Source organism: Phalacrocorax aristotelis, chromosome 27 (genome assembly GCF_949628215.1).
Source record: "Phalacrocorax aristotelis chromosome 27, bGulAri2.1, whole genome shotgun sequence".
Classification (NCBI taxonomy): Eukaryota; Metazoa; Chordata; class Aves; order Suliformes; family Phalacrocoracidae; genus Phalacrocorax; species Phalacrocorax aristotelis.
This window is the reverse complement of record NC_134302.1, coordinates 166281-193233: the sequence shown is the minus strand read 5'-3', so window position 1 is coordinate 193233 and position 26953 is coordinate 166281. Positions and strand designations below refer to the sequence as shown.

General features: G+C 60.3%; 1 protein-coding gene across 1 annotated transcript; it reads left to right on the top strand.

The window, feature by feature from the left end:
* The first annotated feature begins 17705 nt into the window (after positions 1-17705).
* On the top strand, positions 17706-26729 carry LOC142048773 (uncharacterized). Its single transcript, XM_075075966.1, has 19 exons — positions 17706-18134; positions 18294-18373; positions 18571-18696; positions 18933-19012; positions 19132-19252; positions 19531-19620; positions 20139-20243; positions 20633-20801; positions 21378-21487; positions 21765-21914; positions 22132-22286; positions 22649-22802; positions 23117-23254; positions 23486-23662; positions 24046-24201; positions 24814-24915; positions 25228-25330; positions 25984-26066; positions 26475-26729. The coding sequence occupies exons 1-19, from the start codon at positions 18017-18019 to the stop codon at positions 26727-26729; spliced, it is 2472 nt and encodes an 823-aa protein (XP_074932067.1). The 5' UTR covers positions 17706-18016.
* The last annotated feature ends 224 nt before the right edge of the window (positions 26730-26953 follow it).

The following is a 26953-nucleotide window of genomic DNA, read 5'->3' as shown; positions in this document are numbered from 1 at the left end:
GCTTGCTTGATTGCAGCGCATGTGTCACATTCGTGGATAACCTGTGCAATAACATCCATGGTCAAGTCCACCCCTCGATCACGAGCCCACTGTATGTTGCATCTCTCCCTTGATGGCCTGAGGTGTCATGGGCCCACCGAGCTAGAAATAGTTCACCCTTATGCTGCCAGTCCAGATCCACCTCAGCCACTTCAATCTTGGCAGCCTGATCCACCTCCTGGTTGTTTCAATGCTCTTCAGTGGCCCGACTCCTGCGGACATGAGCATCCACATGCCGTACCTTTACAACCAGGTTCTCTACCCGGGCAGCAATATCTTGCCACAATGTGGCAGCCCAGATGGGTTTGCCTCTGCGCTGCCAGTTGCTTTGCTTCCACTGCTGCAGCCAGCCCCACAAGGCATTTGCCACCATCCAGGAGTCAGTATAGAGATAGAGCACTGGCCACTTTTCCCGTTCAGCGATGGCTAAGGCCAGCTGGATGGCCTTTACCTCTGCAAAGTGGCTCGATTCACCTTCTCCTTCAGCAGTTTCTGCGACTTGTCGTGTAGGACTCCATACAGCAGCCTTCCATCTCCGGTGCTTTCCCACAAGGCGACAGGACCCATCAGTGAACAGGGCATACTGCTTCTCATCTTCTGGCAGTTTGTTATACAGTGGGGCTTCTTCAGCACGTGTCACCTCCTCCTCTGGTGATAATCCAAAATCTTTGCCTTCTGGCCAGTCCATAATCACTTCCAAGATTCCTGGGCGACTGGGGTTTCCTACTCGAGCCCGCTGGGTGATCAGCGCAACCCATTTACTCCATGTAGCATCAGTTGCATGGTGTGTAGAGGGGATGTTTCCTTTGAACATCCAGCCCAGCACTGGCAGTCGGGGTGCCAGGAGCAGCTGTGCCTCAGTACCAACCACTTCTGAAGCAGCTCGGACCCCCTCATATGCTGCCAATATCTCTTTTTCAGTTGGAGTATAGCGGGCTTCGGACCCTCTGTATCCCCGACTCCAAAACCCTAGGGGTCGACCTCGGGTCTCCCCTGGTGCTTTCTGCCAGAGGCTCCAGGTAGGGCCATTCTCCCTGGCTGCAGTGTAGAGCACATTTTTTACATCTTGTCCTGCCCGGACTGGCGCAAGAGCTACTGCATGAACTATTTCTCGTTTAATCTGTTCAAAGGCTTGTCGTTGCTCAGGGCCCCATTTGAAATCATTCTTTTTCCGGGTCACTTGATAGAGAGGGCTTACGATCATACTGTAATCTGGAATATGCATTCTCCAAAAACCCACAACGCCCAAGAAAGCTTGTGTTTCCTTTTTGCTAGTTGGTGGAGACATGGCTGCTATTTTGTTGATCACATCCATTGGAATCTGACGACGACCATCTTGCCATTTGATTCCTAAGAACTGGATTTCTCGTGTGGGTCCCTTCACCTTACTTTGTTTTATGGCAAAACCAGCTTTCAGAAGGATTTGGACTATTTTCTCTCCTTTCTCAAAAACTTCTTCCGCTGTGTTGCCCCACACAATGATGTCATCAATGTATTGAAGGTGTTCTGGAGCTTCTCCCTGTTCCAGTACAGTCTGAATCAGTCCATGGCAAATGGTAGGACTGTGTTTCGACCCCTGGGGCAGTCGATTCCAGGTGTACTGGACGCCCCTCCATGTGAAAGCAAACTGTGGCCCGCATTCTGCTGCCAGAGGGATTGAGAAGAATGCATTAGCAATATCAGTTGTGGCATACCACTTGGCTGCCTTGGACTCCAGTTCGTATTGAAGTTCTAGCATGTCTGGCACAGCAGCACTCAACGGTGGAGTGACTTCATTCAGGCCACGGTAGTCTACTGTTAGTCTCCACTCTCCATTAGACTTCCGCACTGGCCATATGGGACTGTTAAAGGGTGAGTGGGTCTTACTGATGACTCCTTGGCTCCTCAGTTGGTGAATGAGTTTATGGATGGGGATCAGAGAGTCTCTGTTGGTGCGATATTGCTGCCGGTGCACTTTTGTGGTGGCGATTGGCACCTGTTGTTCTTTGACCTTCAGCAACCCCACCACAGAAGGGTCCTTTGAGAGACCGGGCAAGGTAGACAGCTGTTCAGTTTCCTCCGTCTCCAAGGCAGCTACACCAAAAGCCCACTTGTAACCATTTGGGTCCTTGAAATACCCTCTCCTGAGGTAGTCTATGCCCAGGATGCACGGAGCCTCTGGGCCAGTCACAATGGGGTGCTTCTGCCACTCGTTGCCAGTTGGGCTCACTTCGGCCTCCAATACAGTTAGCTCTTGGGATCCCCCTGTCACTCCAGCAATGCTGATGGGTTCTGCCCCTATATAGTTTGATGGCAGTAAGGTGCACTGTGCGCCGGTGTCCACTAAAGCTTTATGCTCCTGTGGGTCGGACGTGCCAGGCCATCGGATCCACACAGTCCAGTAAGCCCGGTTATCCCTTTCCTCCACCCAGCTGGAGGCAGGGCCCCTCTAGTCCTGATCATAGTATTCAACACTCCCTTCCTGTAAATGTGAATCAGGAGTCCCTCTGTTACACTTAGAAATAAAATCTCCACTTCTCCTCCTCTGTCTGGGGACCTGCTCACCGGAAACTGGAGCAGCAGCTTTCCTGGAAGAGCCTCCCTGAGTGACACTTCTTCCTTGCAGTTCATGTACTCGTGCCTGTAGGGTCGAAGTAGGCTTGCCATCCCACCTCATCATGTCCTCTCCGTGGTCACACAGGTAGAACCATAGGGTGGCCCGTGGTGTGTATCCCCTTCCTTGAGCCAGAGGACGCTTATTCCTAACAGCTGAGACACTACTCTGTCGCGGTGGGGAGTAGGACAGATCTTCTTTGAGTTGCTGGACCTCTTGGGATAGTTTCTCCGCAGCAGAGGCGAGCGAGGATGAGAGATTTGTCTCGTAACCCCGGAGTCTATCAATCACCTCCGCCACTGTTGGTGCCTCGTCCCCTCTCCAGGCCATCACTGCCAATGAGGCTGCATACGAGGATGGTGCGCTCCGTACAAACTTCCGCCACATGGGTCGTGTGCACTGGGCTTCATCTGGATCTTTGGGTGACCGTTGATCATCCAGGTCACCATAAATCACCTCAAACACAGCTAATTCCCTTAGATACTGGATGCCTTTCTCCATAGTTGTCCATTTTCCTGGGCGATATGTAACATCTTCTTTAAAGGGATACCTTTCCTTCACTCCGGACAGGAGTCGCCTCCAGAGGCTGAGGGCTTGTGGTTTTTTTCCAATTGCTTTGTCAACGCCCCTTCCCCAGAAAGGGATCCCAATTGTTTGGCTTCTTTTCCCTCTAGTTCCAGGCTACTGGCCCCATTATCCCAGCATCGGAGCAGCCAGGTGGCAATGTGCTCACCTGAAGGACGGCTATAATCTTTTCGCATATCTTGCAACTCGCTTAAGGACAGGGATCGGGTGGTCTCTCTTTCATTTATTACTTCTCCCTCCTCTCCCCGCGATGGCCCTGGTTCTTCATCATCCCGTTCTAAACGAGTTGATGTCCGCTTCCAATATTTCGTCTTGTGTATGGGGGCAACTGATACTGGTACGGGTTTATTTTCTGAGCTAGCTCCGGTACTTGTTGTGGGGGTTTGAGTGGCTGCAGTGCCTGTTGTCAGGGCTGGGTTGTCTACAGTGCCAGTCACTTTGCATTTCAATCCAGAGTTTGCTACGGGCAAGCAGCACCATCAGCAGAACAGGGTGCAGATGCTGTCAAGAAACCCTATCTTCTGTCCCTCGTCCTGGCAGCCAAGGAAGAGAGGGACAGACAGGGAACGTGAGAGGGGGGCACAGGGCCAGCGGGACTGGAGTACTGGTGGTGCAGTGCCGCGTGGGCGACCTGGGAGAAGCCGCTCTGCCCAGCCAGCACACCTCCGGCAGCCCGGCAGCAGAGTCCCTGTCAGCAGACGCTGGCACAGCCATGTTCAAACTGGTGACGGTTACCTTTTCTGTGCTGCTGACAAAGGCCTGGATGGAGTCCACGGTTTCCTTTTCGTCTTGGTACACAGGTAACCACGAGGCATCTAATAGAGGAGGAGAGCAGGGAGGCTTGTAGGGAGGCTTGTAGGGAGGGTCCGGTGGCAGGGTAGAGCAGGGGAGGGAGGTCTGCCCTCCGTCCAGCCCCGTGCCTGCTGCACTGGCGCGTTCTTCCCATGCACGGCAGGGCTGGAGCGTGCCCAGCAGGCGGGCTGCCATGCTGGAGCACAGCACAGCTGGGCAAAGCCCCCAGTGCAACGGGCTGCGGAACTTGCTTGCAGATGGGCGGGAAAGGTCCCCGTCCCACAGCGTTGCTGCCTCCTGCCAGCCCAGCTGCCCCTGGCTGCCCGTGCCCCGGAGCAGGAGCTGGGTCCCCTCTGCTCTCTCCCTCCTTGGGGGAGGCTGTGCCGGGGCCAGCTCCCAGCCCTGAGCATGCCCTGCATTCAGGCCACCGCCCATGGGACCCCCGCTGCCAGCGTGCCGGGGAAACGTGAGCCTGGCATCGAGCAGGGTGCGCTGGCTGGCCCCAGCCCTGCCCAGACCAACAGGACCCCTCACTCACCAATCTGCAGTGGCTGCACCGTGCACACCTCGTAGGGTTCCGGTGGAGAGCTGCTCTCCTGGGGAGCCCTGTCCTCCTGCCAGGCCACCCTGGGGCGGCTGGGGGGTCTCTCTGCCATGCTGCGGGATGGAGGAAAGGGGTAGGAGTGGGGAAGGGGGAGGCTTTGGCAAAACGCTTTGGTGCCGCGGGGCTGCCAGCGGCAGCAGGGGAAGATGTGGGCTGCGCTCGGGGGCTCCTCGCCATCTCCGTGCTCCTGCCCTGTCCCGTCGCTGTCCTGCTGGACACTGCGGGCTGGGGGCCGCAGCCGCACTTACCACATGAGGCGCAGTGGGGTGTCACAAAGGGAGGTGTCAAAGGGCCCTACTGTGACCCGCCGCCCAGGCAGGGAGGGGCAGGGCGTCCCCTGGGGAGGCACGTGGCCAGCTCAACTCTTGTCTTCCTCCCAGCAAAGAAGAAGAGCTTGTGCGGAAAAGAGGGAAAAGGAGATTAAGCTTCTTCCACTGAGATTGCCCTTTTGGGATTTGGAAGTTCCCAGAAATGGAGATTCCCTGCTTTTCTTCTCGGTCTGCTTTGTGACCATGACGGAGGACACCCTCTTACAATTTCAGCCTTTCCCCGCTCTGAAGACCTCTTCCAGCACTGGCCTACTCAGGGTCCTTCGGGAGGCCTTCCTTGCGCCCCAGACCCCTCTGCGGGAGCTCGAGCTGCCCCTGGGGGATGGCTGTGTGGTATCGCCGGGGCACTGGAGCCCCGGGCCGGTGCGGCAGGGCTGCGCTGTGTCCTCTGTGGGGGCTTTGGGTTAAAGGGGGAAGTTTGGCACCCAGCAGGATAAACTCTTAAGGGAAGGGCCGCGGTCCTCGTCATGCCGGCAGCCGTAGTCTTCCAGCACAGCCCCTTTGGGCAGCCATGTTGGCCTGCCGCGCCTGCCGGGAGCTGTCATCTTCTGGTAGAGGCCTGTTGTGCGGCCACGTTGGTCCACAGGACGTGCCAGGAGCTGTAGTCACGGTGCTGTTGCCTGAGCGTGCCTGTTCCACGGAGGCAGTCCGAGGCACCCCAACAAAGGCCAAGGGACCCTGGAAGAGCTCCCGCCTCTGCCCCCTGCTCTGACAGCCTGAGAGGTGCCAAGGAGCCGCTGCCCAGCGTGACCACGCTCAGGCACCTTCAGAGCCCTGCTCTGCCCGAGCTGGCTGGGTGTGGGCGTGCGAGCTGCCTGGCTGAGGGCAAGTGGGGAGAGCTGGGGACTGCATGGGAAAGCAGTGGATAAACCCCAGCTGCCTCGGAAATGTAAGGGGGGGTGACTCTCTTTTTGCCGTCGAACCCCTGGAGACTTGTTATGCTTCCCTTCCAGTCCCCTGAGGCCTGGAGGCCTCCTCATAGCCGCTAGTCCCCTCCAAACCCCTCTGTTGCCTCAGTTGCCCCTGGCGTTGCCTCAGCCTGACGCGGTTGCCCCCTCAGAACCTCTCAGTGCCCCAGTGCCCCTTTTGATGTGCTCCAGAGGCCTCAGCTTGCTCCCTGGTCCCCACAGCACCCCTCCGTTCGCCTCCTTGTTCCCTCCCTTTGAGCCTCAGGAGCCCTCCCTTGGCCCTGCTTGGGCACAAAAGCCCACCGTGGGCCTTCTCTGGGGCCAGTGGAGGGCTCTCGGGCACAGTCCAACCTCAGGACTCCTCCCTTTGCCTCTGTAGCTGTGTGAGGATTGCTCCAGCCCACGCAGGACCCCTCGGGGGGCCTTCCTTGCAACCCCAGGCCCCTCTTCTCCAGGACCTCTAGCAGCCATGAAACCCCACGAGACTGGGGCCTGGCCCCCTCCACTCTACAGTACCACCTCACTCCCCTCAGCACTCCTCCAGAGGGGTTTGTCAGGGCCCAGGGCCTCCCATGGCTCATCTGGGCCCCTGAGGACCCCTTTCTTTCTGAGGCAGTCATGGCGACCAAGGCACTCTCTTTGTCCTCTAGCCCCTCTGGGACCCCTGCGGTTGCCCTCCAGCCCCCTTAGCACCTTCGCACTGTGCTTGCAAACCCGCCGGACTCCATCACGGCGTGGGGAAGTGGCGAAGCAGCAACAGCAGGTGCTTGCTGGGGCCTCGCTGCGATGCCCACAGACCCACGGGGAGGCTGGAGCTGACCACCCTTCCCGTGCCCTACCCTCGCTGCGTGACAGATACACTCTTCTAATCTCTATTAGGGGTTAAAGCCTCATTTTAAAGTGACAAACCCTCACTTTCAGGCTCTCAACCTGCATTTTTTAGGGTCCAAGCCTCATTTTTAGGGTCCCAAACCCTCACATTTATGCATAAGCCCCTCTTTTAACACTCAAAGCCTCAGTTTTCTGTCCCAAAGCGTCACTTTTAGGCTTCAAACCTACCTGTCTTTTTAGGATCAACGCCTCATTTTAAGTTCTCCAAACCTTCCCTTTCAGGGTCCAGTCCCCAATTTTAAAGACACAAAGCCTCATTTAGAGGTCTCAAACCCTCAGTTTCAGGGTCCAATCCCCTCTTTTAACTCTCAAAGCCTCAGTTTCAAGTTCCAAACCCCTCTATTAGGGATGATAGCCTCATTTTTAGGTCCCAAACCCTCACTTTCAGGCTCTCAACCTGTCTTCTTTAGGGTCAAAGCCTCATTTTTAGGGCTCCATGCCCTCACGTTTATGGCCCAAGCCCCTCTTTTAACACTCAAAGCCTCAGGTTTCTGTCCCAAAGCGTCACTTATACGCTTCAAATCTGTATTTAAGGCTCAAAGCCTCAGTTTTATATCCCACTTTTATATATTTTTATGTATCACATTTAGGCTCCAAACTCCACCTCTTTAGGGACAAGCCCTCATTCTTAGGTCCCAAAGAATCACTTTAAAGCACCCAAACCCTCTTTTCACATCAAAGCCTTATAGTTAGGACCGCAAACCTCACTTTTAGGGTCCAAACCCCGGTGTTAAAGCTGAAAGCCTCGTTTTGAACAGCGAAACCCTCACTGTGAATTGAGGGATGTGCTGCTTCCACTGTGACCAGTTGTCCTGCCCTCTGCTAATAACAGATGAGCCGTTGGCCGAAGGTGACAAGGGCAGGCTGACAACAAGGCTGCGGCACACCCCGCACGCCGCCGCTTTTCCTGCTAGCCCGCCAGCAAAAGAGCCTGGAAGGCTGAGAAACTGCCGAGGCGCCAAAACAAACCCCAGGCGGCAGAATTGCTAACAATCGCCACGTTGCGCCCGAGTGGGGCTGAGCAGGCCACGTGCACGCTCATGGTGTGGTTCTTGTCCGCGGGTGGCTGAGAAGGTGTGGCTGGGTCAAATCCACTTGCTTCAAGGTATTAATAGCAAAGTGAAATCGCCCACCCCTTCCGTCCCCAAGAGATTGCCTGGATCCATGCGCTTTGCCAGGCTCAAGGCTGGGCCCAGCATCACCAACACCTCAGAAGAAGCAAGCTAGGAAAGCTGCTACCCTGGCTCGCATGTCAGTCCCCCGAGTGCAGAAATCGCGTTAGCGCCTTGCTGATGTCTGCTGGGTTTTGGGTGCAAAGGCTGGGCTGCCCTTGCAGGCGCTTCGGGAGCCACGAGCAGAGCTGCAGACGTGGTGATGGTCAGGTTTGCCAGAGTCCTCAGGCTGGGCAGCCCCTTGAGTTTCCTGTTTCCCAGGGGACGAGAGCTGTCGGTCCCGCTCCCCTCCATCCCCGCTGAGCAGCTGGGAGTTTGGTACAAGGACACCCTGGGTCAGCGGGTGCTGCGCTGCCACGAGCTGCTGGAAAGCGGGAGCGTCAGGAAGCTCTCCGGGCAATCGCGGTGCCTTCACGCTGCCGTTTCCCCGTTGCCTTCTGGCTCTCTAAAGAAAAGACTTGCCCAGGGGGGAACAAACGTGGCTTCTCCGGGGAAAAGCCCCCCTGAGAGGTACACTTGTAACACAAGCCTGGAGCCAGGGTGTGCTGATGGGGAGTGACCTGCAGGCAGCAGGAGCAGCCAGCAAGGATGCTGTTTGCTCAGCACGCTCCTGGTGCTACACGTGTGAAGGAGACCAGGGGTTTGGGCTTTGTTGCTCCAGCTTTATTGAAAGAGAGGCATTTTCCTGAGGCACGTTGCACCTCTTCTGCCTGGCTTTTAGCAGCACCAGCAGCACAGCGCTCGCAGGATGCGTCGTGCTCTTTCCTGCACCCTGGGAGAGCTCAGGCTGAGGACGGTCTGAGCTGCCAGGGAACGGATGGAGAGGTCGCTGTCTTCCTGCAGGGACTGAAGGGCTGTGACAGAAAGAGAGGTGAGATGAAGGGCTGTCTCTGCAGAGGCTTCCAGGCATCCCCTGCACACCGTGGCAGCCCCACCTGCCGCTTTCCCCGGCCAGGAGAAAGCAGCAGCTGCTGCTGCTGCTGCTGCACAGGAATGCCCCAAATGCCCCGACACATTCCCCTGGCCCTGAGGCGCTTCCCTGGAGCAGGGCCAGCCATGGCAGCACCCTGCCCAGGCTCTGTCCCCTGCCCCTCCAGCCCCGGCCAACACAGCACTGCCCCTACTCACCGCTGCACATCTCGGCCAGCTTCTCCTTGCTTTGGTCCCTCAGGGGCCGCGCGGCAAGCCCTAGGCACAGAGCTCTGTCAGCCCTCCCTGCTCCCCAGCACGCTCCCAGCAGCGCAGCCCCCCGCCCTGCCGGCTGGGCCGCACGCCCTCCTCCCCCTCAAAGGGCTGAGCCCGGGCAAGAGCAGCAGCTCAGTGGGGTTGGACTGAGCGAGGCGGCCACCAAGGCCACCTGCGTGGGCAGGGGTGGGAGAGGGAGGCCAAGGCCCTGCGCGGGGCAGCTGGGGCTCGGGCAGCCGCAGGGCTGCTCCTTGGTGCCAGTGCAGTGGCGGGGACTGGGGCCAGGCTGCCCAAAGAGGGACTGCGGGGGCTGTGGCTCACCGATGAACCTCACGGCTGCCTCACGCAAGGGGACCTGAGCATCCTTCAGGTATGGCAGGCTCTGATGACAGTATCCTTCGGCCCTGCTGCTGTCCTGCTCCAGCTGGAGAGAGCAGAAGGGTATGGGCATGCCACAGTCCCTCCCCAGTGGGCTGGAGCACTCCCTCCTGCCAGCACCTCCCTGTTCCCCTTCCCCCCCCAGCCAATTCCCGTCTCCCAGCCAGGGGCCCTGTGGGGCTGAGGAGCAGAGAGCGCCACAGGCAGAGGTGCCCCAGGGGTGCTGAGACCCTTCCCTCCTGCGGGGTGTGGGGAGGGGAGAGGGGCATGGAGAAGAGCCCTTGGGCGCTCTCTTCTTGCGCACAGGGAAGGGGAGAAGGCTGCGGCTCACGGCTGTGGGCTCTGGGCTGCAGCAGGGCAGGTGAGGCACATGTGCAGAGCCCACAGCCCAGACACGGCGGGCAGCCCTTGTCCAGCCTGGGCCCTGGGGCCTGCAGCTTGTCCTCACCAAACACTCTCCAATCCTCCATGTCTGCTCTGTCTGCACCAGGTGTCTGAGCTGTTTCCACTTGAGGAGCTCTGCTCCAGCAAGGAGGGCTTCCCTGGAGGCCTGCAGAACAGCAGAAGCTGGGAGATGGCACCACGGCCTGGGGAAGGAGAGCTGGCGTCCCCCTCCTCGTGGCTTTGTTCCTGGGGTGATCCTGGCCTTGGGAAGGCGGGACATGCCCTGTCCCAAACATGTGGGGGTCTCTTGGGCACAGCCCTGAGGGGCAGGCATTGAGGCTCAAAGCCCTGGCCTTCCACACCTGCAGGGGCAGCAGGGAAGCCCGTAGGGACGCATGTGTTCACGCCACGGTTCACGGGCCACGGGCTGCTGCTGAGCCCTGCTGGAGCAGGCAAGGCAGGTGTTGGAAATGTCCATGGCAGCTTCTCTGCCCGTGCTTGCGCTGGGTCTGCAGGGACCCTCCCTATGGGCTGTGCTGGAGGAGGGCTGAGCAGTGGGAGCGTGGGTGGGAGGGGATCCCACCTCCCCTTCCAGCTCTGCAGCAAGAGGCACTGGGGGATGAGGAAGGCAGTGGTGGGCCCAGTGCAGGGACGGATGGGAGCTCTGCCCTGTCCGCAGTGCCTCGGGCAGCTGGACCCCAAGGTGACACACACTGCCAGAGTCTGACTGCCAGCAGCTCTTGCCCCTGAACCCAAGGGGTCAGCACGCCCTTCCCTGTGTCACTGGCCAGCTTTGAAATCTCTACCTTGGCCACGGTGTCCGCCTCATCGTGCAAGCGAAAGAAGAGCGGGAGCAGGCATCTTTGCACTTCCTCCTTCATCCTCTGCTTGCCATTCCCCACCACAGTCTCCACGGCGACTCTGAAGAGGCTGATGGAGAGCTCTCTCGTCTCGCCGGACTCCTGTTAGGGAGAAGGAGAGGGGGACTTGAGAAAGAGCCACTCCGGGCTCCCTGTGAGCATTAGCCCAAGGGCATGAGCATGGCAGGTGTGATGGCAGCTTGGCGGCACCAAGCTGTCAGGGGAAGCTGCGCTGGGCTGCAACGCCCAGAAGCCATCCCACGAGAGCCCAGGGGAGCGAGGAGGGCAGAAGGCCCTGCCCGCGGGGCTGCCCGCAGGTCTGGGCTGAAGGGCAGCTGTCATTGCCCAGTGCCCCTCTGCGGGGCTCAGTCTCCCACATCAGCCTTACATCGTCAAAGAGGGGTGGGAGCTTCTCCGCCAGCTCCAGAGCGAAGGTGCTGGCCTGCCTGCTCTTCAGGTGAGGCACCACGTTTCTGAAGACCAGCAGGGCCGCCTTCTTGATTTCCGTGCTGTCATCATCGAGCACCTTCATGATGTGTGGCAGGAGGACCTGCATTTTTCTCGCCTGTATGAAAGACACGAGTTTCCTTTTTGTGAAACAGTCAAAGAGCACCTTGGCAAAAACGCTCTGGTCACTGAGCAGCAGATGGCTCGGTAGCCCTGTGTGCCTGGAGAGCTCCCCAGGCAGCCACCAGGCCCCACCACGGCAGGGTGGGCATCTGGAGCGCTCACCCACCCCCTGACTCCCAGCCAAGGCTGAGCCACGGCCCTACCCAGCGCCCCAGCCCCCGGCTGCCAGCATGGCTCCCCTTGACGACACCCTGCTCACCATGTCAGGTCTCTGTGACAGCACAATGAGGCCTCCGAGAAACAGGGAGATTGTCACCAGGCTTGGGTGCCTCCGATAGGTCTCGTTGTGGGACGGGTCACCAAAATCCTCTGAGGGAAACTCGCCGGAGGCCATCAGCTGAAGGAAACAGAGCAGTGAGACACTGGCAGAGCCTGCGAGGCTCGCTGGAGGGGATCAAGGCCTTCTCTGGTAACTCACAAGCAAGGGGAAGATGCAGGTGGGTTCGCTGCTGGAGCTGAGAAGATTGCGCCACCACTGGTACCGGTGCAATCTGAGGAGTCCCGTTAAGATGTTCTCCAAAGCCTGGGGGACGCGAAGCACCATCTCCCACAGGGCCATGCCCGTGCTGCAAGCGAGAGCGCTGGGTGAGCAGGGCTGCCGCAGCCTCAGCAGCGTGGCCTGGGAGGGTCCCGCAGGAGGCAGAGCCTGCCCCTTGCTTGGGATGCCCCGGGCAGCAGGAGAGGGCTGACGGGGTGCTCCCCGCGGGGCTGGGAGGAGCGTGGTGGCCGGGCTCGGGGCTGCCTGGGCCAGCTTTGGCTGCTGCAGGCCTGGCGGAGCCAGCAGGGCTGGAAAGCGTGCTGGGATGGAGGGCCCTGCTCCTCGGGGGTGTCCTGCAGCATTCCTTGGGTCTGGCAGCCAGAGGGGCTCCGCATCCCTCTCCCCTCAGGGAACAAGCCCTCGTGGCTGTTGGGGCCAGTACCTGTGTCCTGGTGGAGAGAACTTCACCAGGCTGATGGCCACTTGCGCGGGGTACCGGTCGGTCAGCAGGAGAAGCAGTGACAGCACGCTCTGCTGCTCTGACTCCTGGTTGATTACTTCCAGGTTTTCGTGGAGGCACCTCATGAGCTTTGGCACCTGGAGGGGGGACACAGGGGAGGATGGTGCTGCCAGTGGAGCGCAGCCATTTCCTCAGCTGCCCTTCCCATCCCTCCCTGCTGGCTTAAGGTGTCTTCGGGTGCTCGAGACACCTACACCTGGGCTTGGGAGGGAGGGAGGAGCAAGGCCTGACAGGGGGAAGGGTAGGGCAATGCAGCCACAGGCCACTTACATCTGCCAGCCAGAAGTCAGGGTTTCTCATGACCCCATTCAGCATGTTTCTTGCTTCCCCCTTGTCAAAGATGCTGGAGTCTCCCATCGCCTCGATGGCCACAAGGACGATGTCTGTCCTCTCCGAAGGTTGGAGGTATTTTGCAAGGGACTGTGGGAGGAAGGAAGGGAGGGAAGCCATGTCACACCGAGTGCCCTGGGGGTGCTGCTTCGCGGGGCAGTGCGAGCAGCCCTGGCCAGAGATGCCCGGCAGTGCTGGCGGCAGCGCCTGCAGGAGAGCTGGCAGCAGGGGTTGCAGTCACTGTGCGGGGGAGGATGAGAGGAGGGGTCCCCAGGGTGAGGGAGGAAGGCTGGACTCATGGGCACAGTGTGCTGTCCCTACAGAGAAGCGGGGCTTGCTGGTGGCCAGGAGGGCTGGAGCTGCTGCTGGGACACTGGAGAGCAGCCCTCGCATCGTCCCTGCATGGGGACAGCAGGAACCCTCTCAGCAGGGACAGCGAGGCCATGCCAGCCCCACTGATTCTGGATGCCTTTGCTCACACAAGTCCCCTGCTGATGCCACGGGCAAGAGTCCCAGCAAGGGGGGAGCTCCTTACCATGGCAAAGTCTTCAGCGGCGTCCAAAGAAATCAGGGAGTTTTCCACAAGGTGCCAATGGAGCTGTTGTGCTTCATCCTTGAGCATTGCCCTGCCTAAAGAGCAGGGAAAACAGGAAAGGGTCAATAAGACACAATAGCTTTGCCAGCCAGCTTAACCAAAGGGCCCCGAGATCTGCTTGCGAGATGGCAGGACACAAGCAGTCAGGGAGGTTTGTGGAGGGCATCAGGAATAGCTTCTTGCTGCAAGCACTGGAGGGGCCACCCGGGGTGATGCACAGATGGATCTGCTCTTCACTAACTGGGAAGACATGGCAGCAGTAGCTTTGGCTGTGGGCTCCACAAAAGAGCGCGGTTCAAGGTTCTGAAAGGAGGGTGGAAGGAGAGCAGCAGAGAGCAGACCCTGCACTTCAGGAGAGCATTCAGCTTCTGCAGCAAAATGACAGCTGGGGTGCTATGGGAAGCAGCTGTGAGGGGCAAAGGAGGTCATGGAGAGAAGCAGACCCATCAGGAGATGTGTGCGCGCGAACAGATGAAGCCACCACAACTTCTCTTACGTTTTTGATTCTTGATGAACACTCTGAGGTGATCTAGAGCCTGGTAAACTATATACTCTGGCTCTTCAGCAGAATATAAGAAAAGGAGGAGACGTCCCATCAGCTGTCCCAGGACTGGGATCTGGATGTCTCCATAGCCATCAGGGGCGTGTGTGTCTCTTCCAAAGTGGCTCCAGCCCTGGGCGAGGGAGGCAGAACAGCAGAAGGGTAGAGGGCAGGCAGCAGGCGCCAAAGCCCTGAACCCAAGAGTGTGTCCAGGGCTGGATCCCTGGTGCGTCAGGACTTTGCAGGGCCGTGCTGGCCGTGGCTCCCAGAGCAGCTGTGTGGGCAGCAGCCCCACGCGGGGAGAGCTGCAGGCTGCTCTGGTGCACAGGGAGGGGGACATGGCCTGGCTGGAGGGTGCCTGGCTCCCTACCTCCCGTGCGAAATGGTCAGCCAGCAAACGGCTCAGCACCCTAATCCTCCCCAGGGCTCTCTCCCGCACAACTGCTCTCTCAGACTTGGTGTAGTTGAGCAGCACCTGGGAAGAGAGAAGCTGCTGGTGTGCCCTGGGAGCAGACACCTGCTCCGGCAGAAGCAGCACTGCTGACCTCCGGGGCAGGACTCTGCCCTCGCGCAGTCCATTCGAGGCTTCCTGTGATGTCGAGCAAAGCCTGCAGTGGGGTTCCTGCCCTAGGAGTCTCGCAGGCTTGCAGGCTTGGGACAAACGCCGCTGGCCAACCTTGAGGCCAGGCAGGAGGGCAAATGCCACCCTCTGCCGCCACTGTGCTCCGGAAGAGCCTGGTGGGCAGCCCCAGGTCACCCCAGGGAGGTGGGCAGCCTCCCTGCAGCGTGCTGTCTCTGCATGGCACTGGGGTGGGGGCCATGCACTCAAGAGTGGACAGTCCCTTCCCCCCAGGCTGAGGAACAGCCCCTGTGAAGCCCCGTCTTTGCACATGCCAGACCTGAAAGATGTTCTGCAGCTCCTCGCTGACTCTGTTGGCAGCAAAGCTGAGCACCACCCTCTCTAGCATCTTGTCCATGGCTCTCAGGGTCTGCAAGGAGGACAAAGAGCTGTGGCAGTGTTTCCTGCTGTCCCTCTCACCCCCAGAAATTTGATCTGAACTCCCGGAGCCAAGGGAGGCCTCCCGTGCTGCGTTGAGGTTCCCCGGGAGAGACGCAGGGGCAGACAGTGTGCTGCGGGCAGAGCAGCCTGCGCCACCGGATGGGACCAGGCCCGCGGGAAGTGCACGAAGGGACGAAGGGATGAGGGTGGGAAAGCAAAGCTGAGACCCTTCATTGCCTTGGATCTCTGGTCATCTCACAGCACAGGGTGGCCCGGGGGCTCCTGTAGCTCACCCAGTGCTTACCTTGATGTAGAGAAAAGCGTCCAACCGGCTGCTCATATCCTCTTTTGGAGGAAGCAAGAAGACACTCAAAAAGCAGGCTTCTAGGAGGCTTTGCTCTTTGCCCTCCAGCACCGTCTGCACTGAGCTGCAGGGAGAGAGCGGGGCCTGTCAGAGACTGGTGCTGGGAGCGGTGCCTCGAGGACTCGTGCAGGTGGAGATGGACCTCTGGGGCAGGGGTCCCCAGGAGGGATGGACAGGTACCTCAACTCGGCGATGGCATTCATGGCTCTCAGCCGCACCGCTGTTTCTATTTGGTGCGTGGGCTCCTCTTGTAGCAGGTCCTGCAGAGCAGAAGCAGGATGGCACCCAGCAGCTGCCAGCACCCAGCGCCCCCAGACCCTCTCCCTGCCCAAGTGCTCTTCTCACAGGGAGCCATTGCCGGGAAGACTTGCCCCCTTCCCAAGAGCCGCCGGGTGTCCCCTCACCTTGATATTCTCTGCCAGCTCGTAGCACTCGCAGAAGACATCCAGGCCCCTTGACAAGCCATGGCACCTGGCCGTTCTGCACAGGGTACAGATGCTGTCAAGAAACTCTATCTTCTGTCCCTCGTCCTGGCAGCCAAGGAAAGAGAGGGACAGACAGGGAACGTGAGAGGGGGGCACGGGGCCAGCGGGACTGGAGTACTGGTGGTGCAGTGCCGCGTGGGCGACCTGGGAGAAGCCGCTCTGCCCAGCCAGCACACCTCCGGCAGCCCGGCAGCAGAGCCCGTCAGCAGACGCTGGCACAGCCACGTTCAAACTGGTGACGGTTACCTTTTCTGTGCTGCTGACAAAGGCCTGGATGGAGTCCACGGTTTCCTTTTCGTCTTGGTACACAGGTAACCACGAGGCATCTAATAGAGGAGGAGAGCAGGGAGGCTTGTAGGGAGGCTTGTAGGGAGGGTCCGGTGGCAGGGTAGAGCAGGGGAGGGATGTCTGCCCTCCGTCCAGCCCCATGCCTGCTGCCCTGGCGCGTTCTTCCCATGCACGGCAGGGCTGGAGCGTGCCCAGCAGGCGGGCTGCCATGCTGGAGCACAGCACAGCTGGGCAAAGCCCCCAGTGCAACGGGCTGCGGAACTTGCTTGCAGATGGGCGGGAAAGGTCCCCGTCCCACAGCGTTGCTGCCTCCTGCCAGCCCAGCTGCCCCTGGCTGCCCGTGCCCCGGAGCAGGAGCTGGGTCCCCTCTGCTCTCTCCCTCCTTGGGGGAGGCTGTGCCGGGGCCAGCTCCCAGCCCTGAGCATGCCCTGCATTCAGGCCACCGCCCATGGGACCCCCGCTGCCAGCGTGCCGGGGAAACGTGAGCCTGGCGTCGAGCAGGGCGCGCTGGCTGGCCCCAGCCCTGCCCAGACCAACAGGACCCCTCACTCACCAATCTGCAGTGGCTGCACCGTGCACACCTCGTAGGGTTCCGGTGGAGAGCTGCTCTCCTGGGGAGCCCTGTCCTCCTGCCAGGCCACCCTGGGGCGGCTGGGGGGTCTCTCCGCCATGCTGCGGGATGGAGGAAAGGGGTAGGAGTGGGGAAGGGGGAGGCTTTGGCAAAACGCTTTGGTGCCGCGGGGCTGCCAGCGGCAGCAGGGGAAGATGTGGGCTGCGCTCGGGGGCTCCTCGCCGTCTCCGTGCTCCTGCCCTGTCCCGTCGCTGTCCTGCTGGACACTGCGGGCTGGGGGCTGCAGCCGCACTTACCACATGCGGCGCAGTGGGGTGTCACAAAGGGACGTGTCAAAGGGCCCCACTGTGACCCGCCGCCCGGGGAGGGAGGGGCAGGGTGTCCCCTGGGGAGGCACGGGGCCGGCTCAGACCAGGGCACCTGGGTACTCTCCAGGTGCCTCCAGGTCCCCCTTTGCCCTCATGTCCATGCAGGACCTCACAGTGGCCCTCCGGTGTGAAGGGAGCATGTGTGGAGAACTCGGCCGCGATCATTAACGATTAGCACGAGATAACCAAAAGCTTGGAAAATGTCATTAGCGCCACAAGAAGTTAGGTGGGATAGAAACACTCGGGACGCTGGCTTCACATTTTTTCATGCCCAGCTCTGAGCTTAAAGCTGAAAGTGATAGTTCCTACTGTGCTGCAGCGGAGAAGTTTCCATGTTGCTAAACACCAACCACCTCTCCAACCCCTGCCTGGAGACAACATTGTCCGTGGGCCAAAAAATTCAAATTATTAAACTCTCCTGCAGAAATGGGCTGTTCATGGAAGCTGGCCCGAGGAGCAGGAGGTCAGGCAGGAGGAGTGCCCCATCAGGTACCCACGGAGGGCTGGAGGTGGTGGTCAGCCACCACCAGTGCAACCATCGGGGAGTTCTCCATCATGGCCACAAACCAGGCTCAGAAAACAAACTGTAAGACAGGGATCTCCATTTCTGAGAGGTTCCCAAAGCCTAAAAGGGGTAAACTCGGGAAGTTGTTTCATCTTCTTTTTCCTTTTCCCTGCACGAGCTCTTTGTGATGAGAAGATGAGAAGAGATGAAGTGGTAAAATGATGGTTTCTGTGAAGCTAGCGTAAATCTCATCCTTTTAACTTCAGGGCTCCGGGATGTGCTGGAGAGCAACAGGGAGATCCCGAGGGGACATGAGGGTGAAGTTGCCTCGGGGTGCCCTGAGAGGACCCAGGTCGCCAGGGGCCACCCTGCCCCTCCCACCTGGGCGACGGGTCACAGTGGGTCCCTTTGTGACCCGCTGCTTTGAGACCCCCTGGCACTGTATATAGCCGGCGCGGCTCCACCCCACAGTGTCCAACAGGACAGCGGCGGGACAAGGCAGGAGCGTGGAGCTGGCGAGGAGTCCCCCAGGCACAGCCCACATCTTGTCCCATTAGCCCCGAGGTGTTTCCCCAAGGCTTCCCCCTTCCCCATCCTTACCCCCTTCCTTCATCTCTGAGGATGGTGAATAGACCCCCCAGCCACCCCCTTGTGGCCTGGGAGGAGGTGGGGGTTCCTCAGGAGAGCAGCTCTCCACCGGAGCCCCATGAGGTGTGTGTGGTCCAGCCGCTGCAGGCAGGTGAGTGAGGGGCTCCAGCATCACAGTCTCCAGCCTCGAGGCCCCTGGGGAGGCTGCGCCTGGGGAGTGGGCGTGGGGATGAAGGGCAGAGTTCCTTCCTCTGCCCACTCCTGCCTGCAGCTGTGCTCTACAGCCCTCCCGGCTCTCCTCCTTTGCTAGATGCCAGCTGGCTAGCTGTGTATGAAGAGGAACAGGAAACGGTGGACTTCATCCAGGCTTTTCTCAAGAGCTCAGGAAAGGTAACCGCAGCTATTTCCCTTGCTTCTCTGCCAGCGCCTCCTGATCGGAACCCCAGCTCCGCTGCCTGCTGCTGGCCGGCTGTCGGCTGGGCAGAGCTGCTCTCCCACACGACTCTGCACCCCCAGTGCTCTAGTCCCGCTGGCCATGTCTCCCCTGCTCACACTCCTCCTTCGTCTCTCTATCCCCTGGCTGCCAGGAGGAGACCGAGAAGATGCAGTTTCTCAAGCGCATCTGCACGCTCTGCAGAGCTGCCAGGCACAAGGGCTTGTTGCAGGGCCTGGATGTCTTCTGCCACGGATTTGAGCTGGCCAAGAGCATCAAAGTAAGGGGACACTCGGAGGGTCTGGGGAAGGGGTCAGGGTCCCCAGTCACCGGCACGCTGCGAGGGCAGCATTTGGGCAGGATGAAACATGCATGGACGCTCCAAGGGGACTCAGGTGCTGCTGAGAATCCCCGCCAGCAAAGACCCCAGTGCCAGGGCTGGCAGGGACCGCACTGGGTCTACTGGCACTGGGTGCTGGCGGCTGCCAGGACCCTCATCCCAATTGTGCTCCGCAGGCACTTCTGGAAGAGGAGCCCAGGGACCAGCTGCGCACGGCTGTGCGGCAGCTTGCCATGGATGCCATCGCCGCCTTGAGGTACCTGCCCATCCCTCCTGGGGACCCCTGCTGTGGAGGTCCATGCCCTGAGGTGCCTGAGGCCTCCAGGCACCTCTCCCCAACACCGGCATCCAACAGGCCCCTCTCTCTCTTTGCAGCTCAGTAGAGACAGTGCTGGAGGGTCAGAAGGAAAGCCTCATACATGCCTGCTTCACCAGCGTCTTCTCGCTCCCTCCAGAAGAGGACATGCAGGACCTGGATGCTTCTCTCTACTGCCAGGTATGCGCTGAGCGAGCCCCATGTCCCTCTGGGCTGCCCTGTGCCAGGAGATGGCTGCAGATCCAAGGCAGATTCAGGGTGTCGGTTTTGCTTTCCCGCTCTCGTCCCTTCGTCCCCTCCTCATGGGCCTGGCCGCGTCCAGGCCTCTCTGCCCCGAGGCCTCCCCCAGCCACCGCGAGGCAGCACGGATGTCCTCCTTGGTGTTGGGAGTTCAGGTCCACCTCCTGAGGGTGAGAGGGACTGCCAAAAGATGCCACCACCCTCTGTCCTCCTTGCAGACCCTGGATGCCATGGACAGCATGCTGCGTGTGTTGGTGTTCAGCTCTCCTGCCTCTGGCCTCAGCAAGGAGCTGCAGACTGTCTTGAAGGTCTGGCATTTGCAAAGAGCAGGGTTGGCAGGGGCTGTTCATCTCCCTGGAGGGAAGGGACTGTCCACTCCTGAGTGGACGGTCTCCACCTCAGTGCCATGCAGGGTGCCCACCTCCCCTGGGGGAGCTGAGGGCTGCCCACAATGCTCTTCTGGAGCCCGGTGTCCCCGGGCTGCTGTCAAAGTCCCTTTCCCCTCCACAGACTTCCTCCTGTGTCATGGTAAAGCCTTGCCAGCTCAGGTCCCCAAAGCTTTTCTAGCACCAAAGCAATGGGGGAAATTTGGCCCCTCTCCTTCAGCACCCTGCGTTCCTCCCCCGACCCAAATGGGGCAGAGACCCCACTGGGACCTGCACGGGGAGCCTGGCCCTGAAGTCCTCCTCCCCTGGCTTCCCAGGGGGGCATACCCCCAAGCCTGGACTGTGTGAGTCCAGTCAGGAGTTCAGCAGCTCTGCTTCTGCTGGAGTGGGCCTCAGCTCCCCGGCAGATTGGCAGCTTCTCTCCTCTCCTCCCCTCCCAGATGCTGCTGACCTTGACCAACTCCCAGAGTGCAGCTGTGCGCACAAGGGCCTCGAGGAGGATTCAGAGGCTGAGCCACGTGCTGGCCAGATGGCCCTCACTGGAGGTAAGGAGGCAGGCAGCCTCCAGCCAGGACATCTCCCCTTCCCTGTGCACACCTGAGCAGCGTGCAGCTCAGGGTTCCTGCCAGGCCTTGGGCACCACTCAGCAAGGCTCTGCCCTGAAGCGAGGGTCTTGGTCCCGTGGACTCCTCTCCCCAGTCCCACCTCTGCCAGGACCTGGAGCTGCACCCAGCCCTGTCCCTGTGTGGGGCAGCACTGCCCCAGGAGCCTGGTGGGAGCTGCCCAGCTCTAGCTGCTTGGAGAGCTGGGGCCAGCAGGGCCCTGCAAAGCTCTGAACCGCCTGAGATACTGCCCTGGGCACAGTCTTGGGTTCACGGCTTTGACCCCAACGGCCTCGCCTCAGCCCTTCTGCTGTTCTGTCTCCCTCCCCCAGGCCTGGCAAGATGAGTTCAGCCACGGCTGCTACACAGAGGTCCAGATCCCCATCCTGGGACGGCTACTGGGATGTCTCATCCTTCTCAGCTCTTGCAAGGAAGAAGAGAGCAGCCACGTGGCTTCAGATGCTCTTTACTCCATCTACAGGTTCATTTGTCAGCGAGAAAGTAAGAGGAGCTGTGTCGTGGGCTGGGTCCCTCCACACACAGACTTCTCCTGATAGCGTCTGCTCCTCTTCCTGGGCATCGCGCTGGACTGTTCTGGTGCTTGCAGGAGGCTCTCTGTCACAGTCTGCCAGCTTCCCTGACCTCCCTGGCCCTTTGCAGCTGCTTCCCATAGGATCCCAGCTATCATTTTTCTGTGGAGCGGAGTGCTCTCCTGAGGTCCAGGATCCACTCTCTGCTGCTCTCCATCCTCGTTCCTTTCAGGATCTTGAGCCCCCCTGTTTTGTGGTCCTCACACCCACAGCTACCATCGATTACCACAGCCTGAAACCAATTCTTCCCTCTCATTGAACAGCAGATCAGGCTGGGCGTCACCCCGGCTGCACCCTCCAATGCCTGTGGCAAGAAGCTGACCCTGACACCCTCCAGAAATCCCCTTGCCCACCACCACCTACCCTGACTGTGGGTTGTAACCCCTCGCCGCGGCCATTCCAAAAAGCTCTTTTCAGCGTTTGGTAAGCTTGTTGGCAAAGTTGCTGCCTCCTAACAACAGCTCTTTGTTTTCCCCTCCCCATTTAGGTAGGACGCGGTCAGAGGACAAGCCACAGCATCAACAGGCCCAAAGGGAATGGGAAGCTGAGAGCACTTCCTCGTGTTCTTTGCTCCACAAAGCCAGCACCCTGATCATGGTAATGATCTCCCCCCTTGCTGGGACTCTTGCCTGTGGCATCAGCAGGGGACTTGTGTGAGCAAAGGCATCCAGAATCAGTGGGGCTGGCGTGGCCTCGCTGTCCCTGCTGAGAGGGTTCCTGCTGTCCCGGTTCAGGGACGATGCAAGGGCTGCTCTCCAGTGTCCCAGCAGCAGCTCCAGCCCTCCTGGCCACCAGCAAGCCCCGCTTCTCTGTAGGGGCAAGCAGCACCATCAGGGCAGTCGTGTGACATGTCTTCCCTTCCTCCCTCCCGTAGGCAGGTAAAAACTACCTCCGGCCTTCTGAGAAGACAGGCATTGTCCTCACAGCCATTGAAGCCATGAGGCACTCCAGCACCTATGACAAGCAGGTGGCCAGGGCGGTGCTGAACAGGACCATGAGAGACCCTGCCTCCTGGCTGACAGATGTAAGTAGCTGGCCTGGCCTGCCCTTGAGCCCTTTCAAGCCTTATGCCTTGCCCCTGCCTTTGCCCCGCCTGTCCCTGCCTTTGCCCTGCTGTGCCTTGCGTCAGGCACCTAAAGCCATTTTGAGCCACCGGAGAAGGATGGGAAGTTTCAGTGGTGGCAGCTGAGGAAACGGCTGCACTGCAGTGGCAGCGCCACCTTCACCTGTGGCCCCTCCAGGTGCCAAGCATCGTGAGGTGCATCCATGAAAGCCTGCAGTCCACCAGCACAGTGTCAGCCCGGGAGAGCCTGGAAGCCCTGCTTGTCCTCCTGGCCTGCAAGTACCCCAGGGAACTGGTCTTCAGCATGGTGATCAATGTCCCACTATGTGACAGGTATGAGCCCCGACAGACCCAAGGGCTTGCTCCATTTGGGGAGAGGGGTCCCAGAGGCTCCCTTGGCTGCGAGAGACACTGAAAACTGCACGACATCCCCGAGGAGCGGGACCCTCCATCCCACCACATTTCCCAGCCCTGGAGGGTCATCCAGGCCTACAGCAGGCAAAGCTGGCCAAGCCAGGGCCCAGCGCTCCTCCCAGCCCCACGAGGAACACCACCTCAGCCCTCTCCTGCTTGCCCCCAAGCGAGGGGGGTGGGCAGCGCCAGGGCTGCGAGGCAGCCCAGGACTGGCTGGACTAGCCTGGGCACAGTGCCATGGCTGCGGCAGCCCTGCTGACGAAATGCTCTGTGCTTGGCAGCGCTGCCCTGTCCATGTGGGGGCTGATGCTCTTCCAGAACAAGACACCGACTGAGTTCCTGCCCGAGCTGAAGACAATCGTTAATTCACGGAAACGGCGGCACCGCAAGCTGATCAGCACCGCTGTGTTGCACGCCTGCAACATTCAGGAGGCAGTAAGTGACCAGACCTGGCCTTGCTCACCCTTGGGGATGTGCACGGCCGGGGACAGGAGACGCTTGTCGCGACCTGTGTGCCCTGCCTCCTTTGGGCCAACTCTTGCTCTCCAGTCGCTCCTCAGAGGCGTGAGAACAAGAGGCTGCTGACAGTGGGAGGACAGGAGGAGCCAGCAAAGGCACTGTGCGGTCCTCCATGGGCAGGGCTGCTCCCACAACGGGCTGTCTGGTCCCGGTGCCCTTTCCCTGAGCTGCCAGTGGGAAGCAGGAGCCCCACGGGCTCTGCCCGTCTCTCACTGCCATCTTTGTTTCAGGTGCAAGACTGCACCAACGCTGAACAGCCGCGTTTTTCCTCCATACAACTCCTCCAGGAGCACCTGAGGGGTCCAAACCTGGGGTTTCACTGGCTGGTGCTCATGGGTCTCATCACCCTCTCAGAAAGACCCAAGACGGTGAGCAAGGCGTCAGGTTGAGCCATGTTGGCCAACACGGTGGCTTGGCCTTGGCTGGCAGTCAGGAGACGACTGCTCTCCCGCATACCACAACTGTCTCCAGCCAGGACTGCTGCTGCCGTGATTGCTGCACCAGAAGCTGGAGGGGGGGCTGGTGCTCAGCAGCCAGAACATGTTTGCCAGGGTGGTCTCTGAACGCTTCACAAAGAGGAAATTCTGTGCTTCATCCAGGCAGGAAAAATCCAGGTCCTGCTGCCAGATGTTGTGGAGACCCTGCAGGATGCCAACAAAGACATCAAGAGGATGGCCCTGCTGGTCTTCCAAAACATGGTGCATTATATGAAGAGGAAGAAGGCCAGCCGCACCGCTCTCCAGTTCTCAGAGAAGCTCCTGCTGCTCTTTGATGATGTAAGGCTGCTGCGGGAGCCTGAGCTCTGCAGATGGATGCTGGCCCATGATAGTTGCCCTTCAGCCCAGCCCTATGTTGGCATGACCTTCTCCCCTCCTTGAGCGATCCCTCAGGGCTGTGTTCTGGGCTCTGCAGCCCATCACGGCTTCCCCCTGGCAGGCTGATGCCTCTGGGCAACTTGCGACCCCTGTGCTGGAGCCCAGCCCGGCCCCTGTGCAAAGCATCTGCAGACCAAGAGCTGCTCTCCAAGCCCTGAGAGCTCCCCCAGCTGCGTGGCCATGCAGCAGTGGGCAGGATCCGACCGCAGAGCAGCTCCCCTCCAATCGGCCGCGCCAACGCCTTTGCTCATCGTGTCCTGCCCTCCTGTCCTCCTCCCTACCAGGAGTGCAGCCAGCTGCGAGAGACCTCCATCTGCCTCTTCAAAGACCTGATGGAGGCTGTGGTGTGGTGTGACAGAAGGAGGATGAAGACCAAAGTGCGGAGGGGGCTGCTCCCACTCTTCTTCCACATGAGTGACCAGAGCCCGAGCGTGGCCAAGGTGCAGATTTCAAAGCTGGCTAGTGATATGGGGAAAGGTGTGATGACACCACCGGGGTGCTCTGGGTGTGCTGGGTCAGGGCTGCTGGCAGCTGGCACGGGCATTTCCCAGAGTTGCCCTACCTGGTCAGCAGGTCTCAGCAGCAGCAGCCCGTGGCCACCGAGGCCTGAACGCACCCTAAGGGCTGCCCAGATTTCCCTGCAGCTGTTGGAAACCAGGGCTTTGAGCCCCTGCCCCCCAGGGCTGTGCCCAAGGGTACCCGAGATGTTTAGGCCAGCACATGTCCCAGCTCCCTAAGGGCAGGATCACTCCAGGGCTCAGAGCTCTGCCCACCTGGAACCGGGGCAGCTCCAGCTGAGGAGCCAAGTGTCCCTCTGGGGGATGCCCATGGGAGGTGCTGCTGGCTCTGCCCTGCCCCAGGGCCTCTGGGACTGGGGCCCTCACCGCCTACAGCGTGAGCCCACAGCTCTTGCGAATCTGTTCTGCTGGCTGGCAGGATGAGATACCTGAGGTGGTGGCTGGGAACGGCTGGCAGCCCGGCCAAGAGCAAGGGGATGCCAGGTCTCCTTTCCCAGGCCGTGGTTCCACCTCCCATCCTCTGCTGCTCTGCAGGTCTCTAGGAAAGCCCTCGCTGTTGTGGCAAAGATCCTGGAATGGGAAGAGCTCAGGCACGTGATCTGCCCACAGCAGACTCAGAGGATCACAGAGTGCTTGGTAAGGACAACCCCCAAGCTCCAGGGCCCTCCCTTACCCTCGAGCACAGAAGCCGCAAGGGCTCTTCTCCAGTCCACTCTCCCCTCCCCACCAGTCCATGTGGGCCCTGGCAGACGGACAAAGGGGTCTCTGGACCCCCGGACCACCCTCTGCCTGTGGCTCTCTCTGCTCCTCAGCCCTACAGGGCTCTGGCTGGGAGATGGGAACAGCTTGTGGGGGGAAGGTGGGGGGAAGGGGATCACTGGCTGGAGGGAGTGCTCCAGCCCACTGGGGAGGGTCCCTGCCAGCCCCATGCCCTTCTGCTCTCTCCAGCTGGTGCAGGACAGCAGCAGGGTTGAAGAATACCTGCAGCAGAGCCTGCCATACCTGAAGGATGCTCAGGCCCCCTTGCGCGAGGCAGCCGTGAGGTTCATCGGTGAGCCACAGCCCCCGCAGTCCCTCTTTGGGCAGCCTGGCCCCAGTCCCCGCCGCTGCACTGGCACCAAGGAGCAGCCCTGCGGCTGCCCGAGCCCCAGCTGCCCCGCGCAGGGCCTTGGCCTCCCTCTCCCACCCCTGCCCACGCAGGTGGCCTTGGTGGCCGCCTCGCTCAGTCCAACCCCGCTGAGCTGCTGCTCTTCCCCGGGCTCAGCCCTGATGAGGGGGAGGAGGGCGTGCGGCCCAGCCGGCAGGGCGGGGGGCTGCGCTGCTGGGAGCGTGCTGGGGAGCAGGGAGGGCTGACAGAGCTCTGTGCCTAGGGCTTGCCGCGCGGCCCCTGAGGGACCAAAGCAAGGAGAAGCTGGCCGAGATGTGCAGCGGTGAGTAGGGGCAGTGCTGTGTTGGCCGGGGCTGGAGGGGCAGGGGACAGAGCCTGGGCAGGGTGCTGCCATGGCTGGCCCTGCTCCAGGGAAGCGCTTCAGGGCCAGGGGAATGTGTCGGGGCATTTGGGGCATTCCTGTGCAGCAGCAGCAGCAGCAGCTGCCGCTTTCTCCTGGCCGGGGAAAGCGGCAGGTGGGGCTGCCACGGTGTGCAGGGGATGCCTGGAAGCCTCTGCAGAGACAGCCCTTCATCTCACCTCTCTTTCTGTCACAGCCCTTCAGTCCCTGCAGGAAGACAGCGACCTCTCCATCCGTTCCCTGGCAGCTCAGACCGTCCTCATCCTGAGCTCTCCCAGGGTGCAGGAAAGAGCATGACGCACCCTGCGAGCGCTGTGCTGCTGGTGCTGCTAAGCCAGGCAGAAGAGGTGCAACGTGCCTCAGGAAAATGCCTGTCTCTCAATAAAGCCGGAGCAACAAACGCCAAACCCCTGGTCTCCTTCACACGTGTAGCACCAGGAGCGTGCTGAGCAAACAGCATCCTTGCTGGCTGCTCCTGCTGCCTGCAGGTCACTCCCCCTCAGCACACCCTGGCTCCAGGCTTGTGTTACAAGTGTACCTCTCAGGGGGGCTCTCTCCCGGAGAAGCCACGTTTGTTCCCCCCTGGGCAAGTCTTTTCTTTAGAGAGCCAGAAGGCAACGGGGAAACGGCAGCGTGAAGGCACCGCGATTGCCTGGAGAGCTTCCTGACGCTCCCGCTTTCCAGCAGCTCGTGGCAGCGCAGCACCCGCTGACCCAGGGCGTCCTTGTACCAAACTCCCAGCTGCTCAGCGGGGACGGAGGGGAGCGGGACCGACAGCTCTCGTCCCCTGGGAAACAGGAAACTCAAGGGGCTGCCCAGCCTGAGGACTCTGGCAAACCTGACCATCACCACGTCTGCAGCTCTGCTTGTGGCTCCCGAAGCGCCTGCAAGGGCAGCCCAGCCTTTGCACCCAAAACCCAGCAGACATCAGCAAGGCGCTAACGCGATTTCTGCACTCGGGGGACTGACATGCGAGCCAGGGTAGCAGCTTTCCTAGCTTGCTTCTTCTGAGGTGTTGGTGATGCTGGGCCCAGCCTTGAGCCTGGCAAAGCGCATGGATCCAGGCAATCTCTTGGGGACGGAAGGGGTGGGCGATTTCACTTTGCTATTAATACCTTGAAGCAAGTGGATTTGACCCAGCCACACCTTCTCAGCCACCCGCGGAC

Coding starts and splice junctions, on each gene's coding strand:
- LOC142048773 (XM_075075966.1), top strand. CDS start 18,017: ATGGTGAATAGACCCCCCAGCCACCCCCTTGTGGCCTGGGAGGAGGTG. Junction 22,287..22,648: donor AATGTCCCACTATGTGACAG/GTATGAGCCCCG, acceptor TGTGCTTGGCAG/CGCTGCCCTGTCCATGTGGG. Junction 23,663..24,045: donor TCCTGCTGCTCTTTGATGAT/GTAAGGCTGCTG, acceptor CCTCCCTACCAG/GAGTGCAGCCAGCTGCGAGA.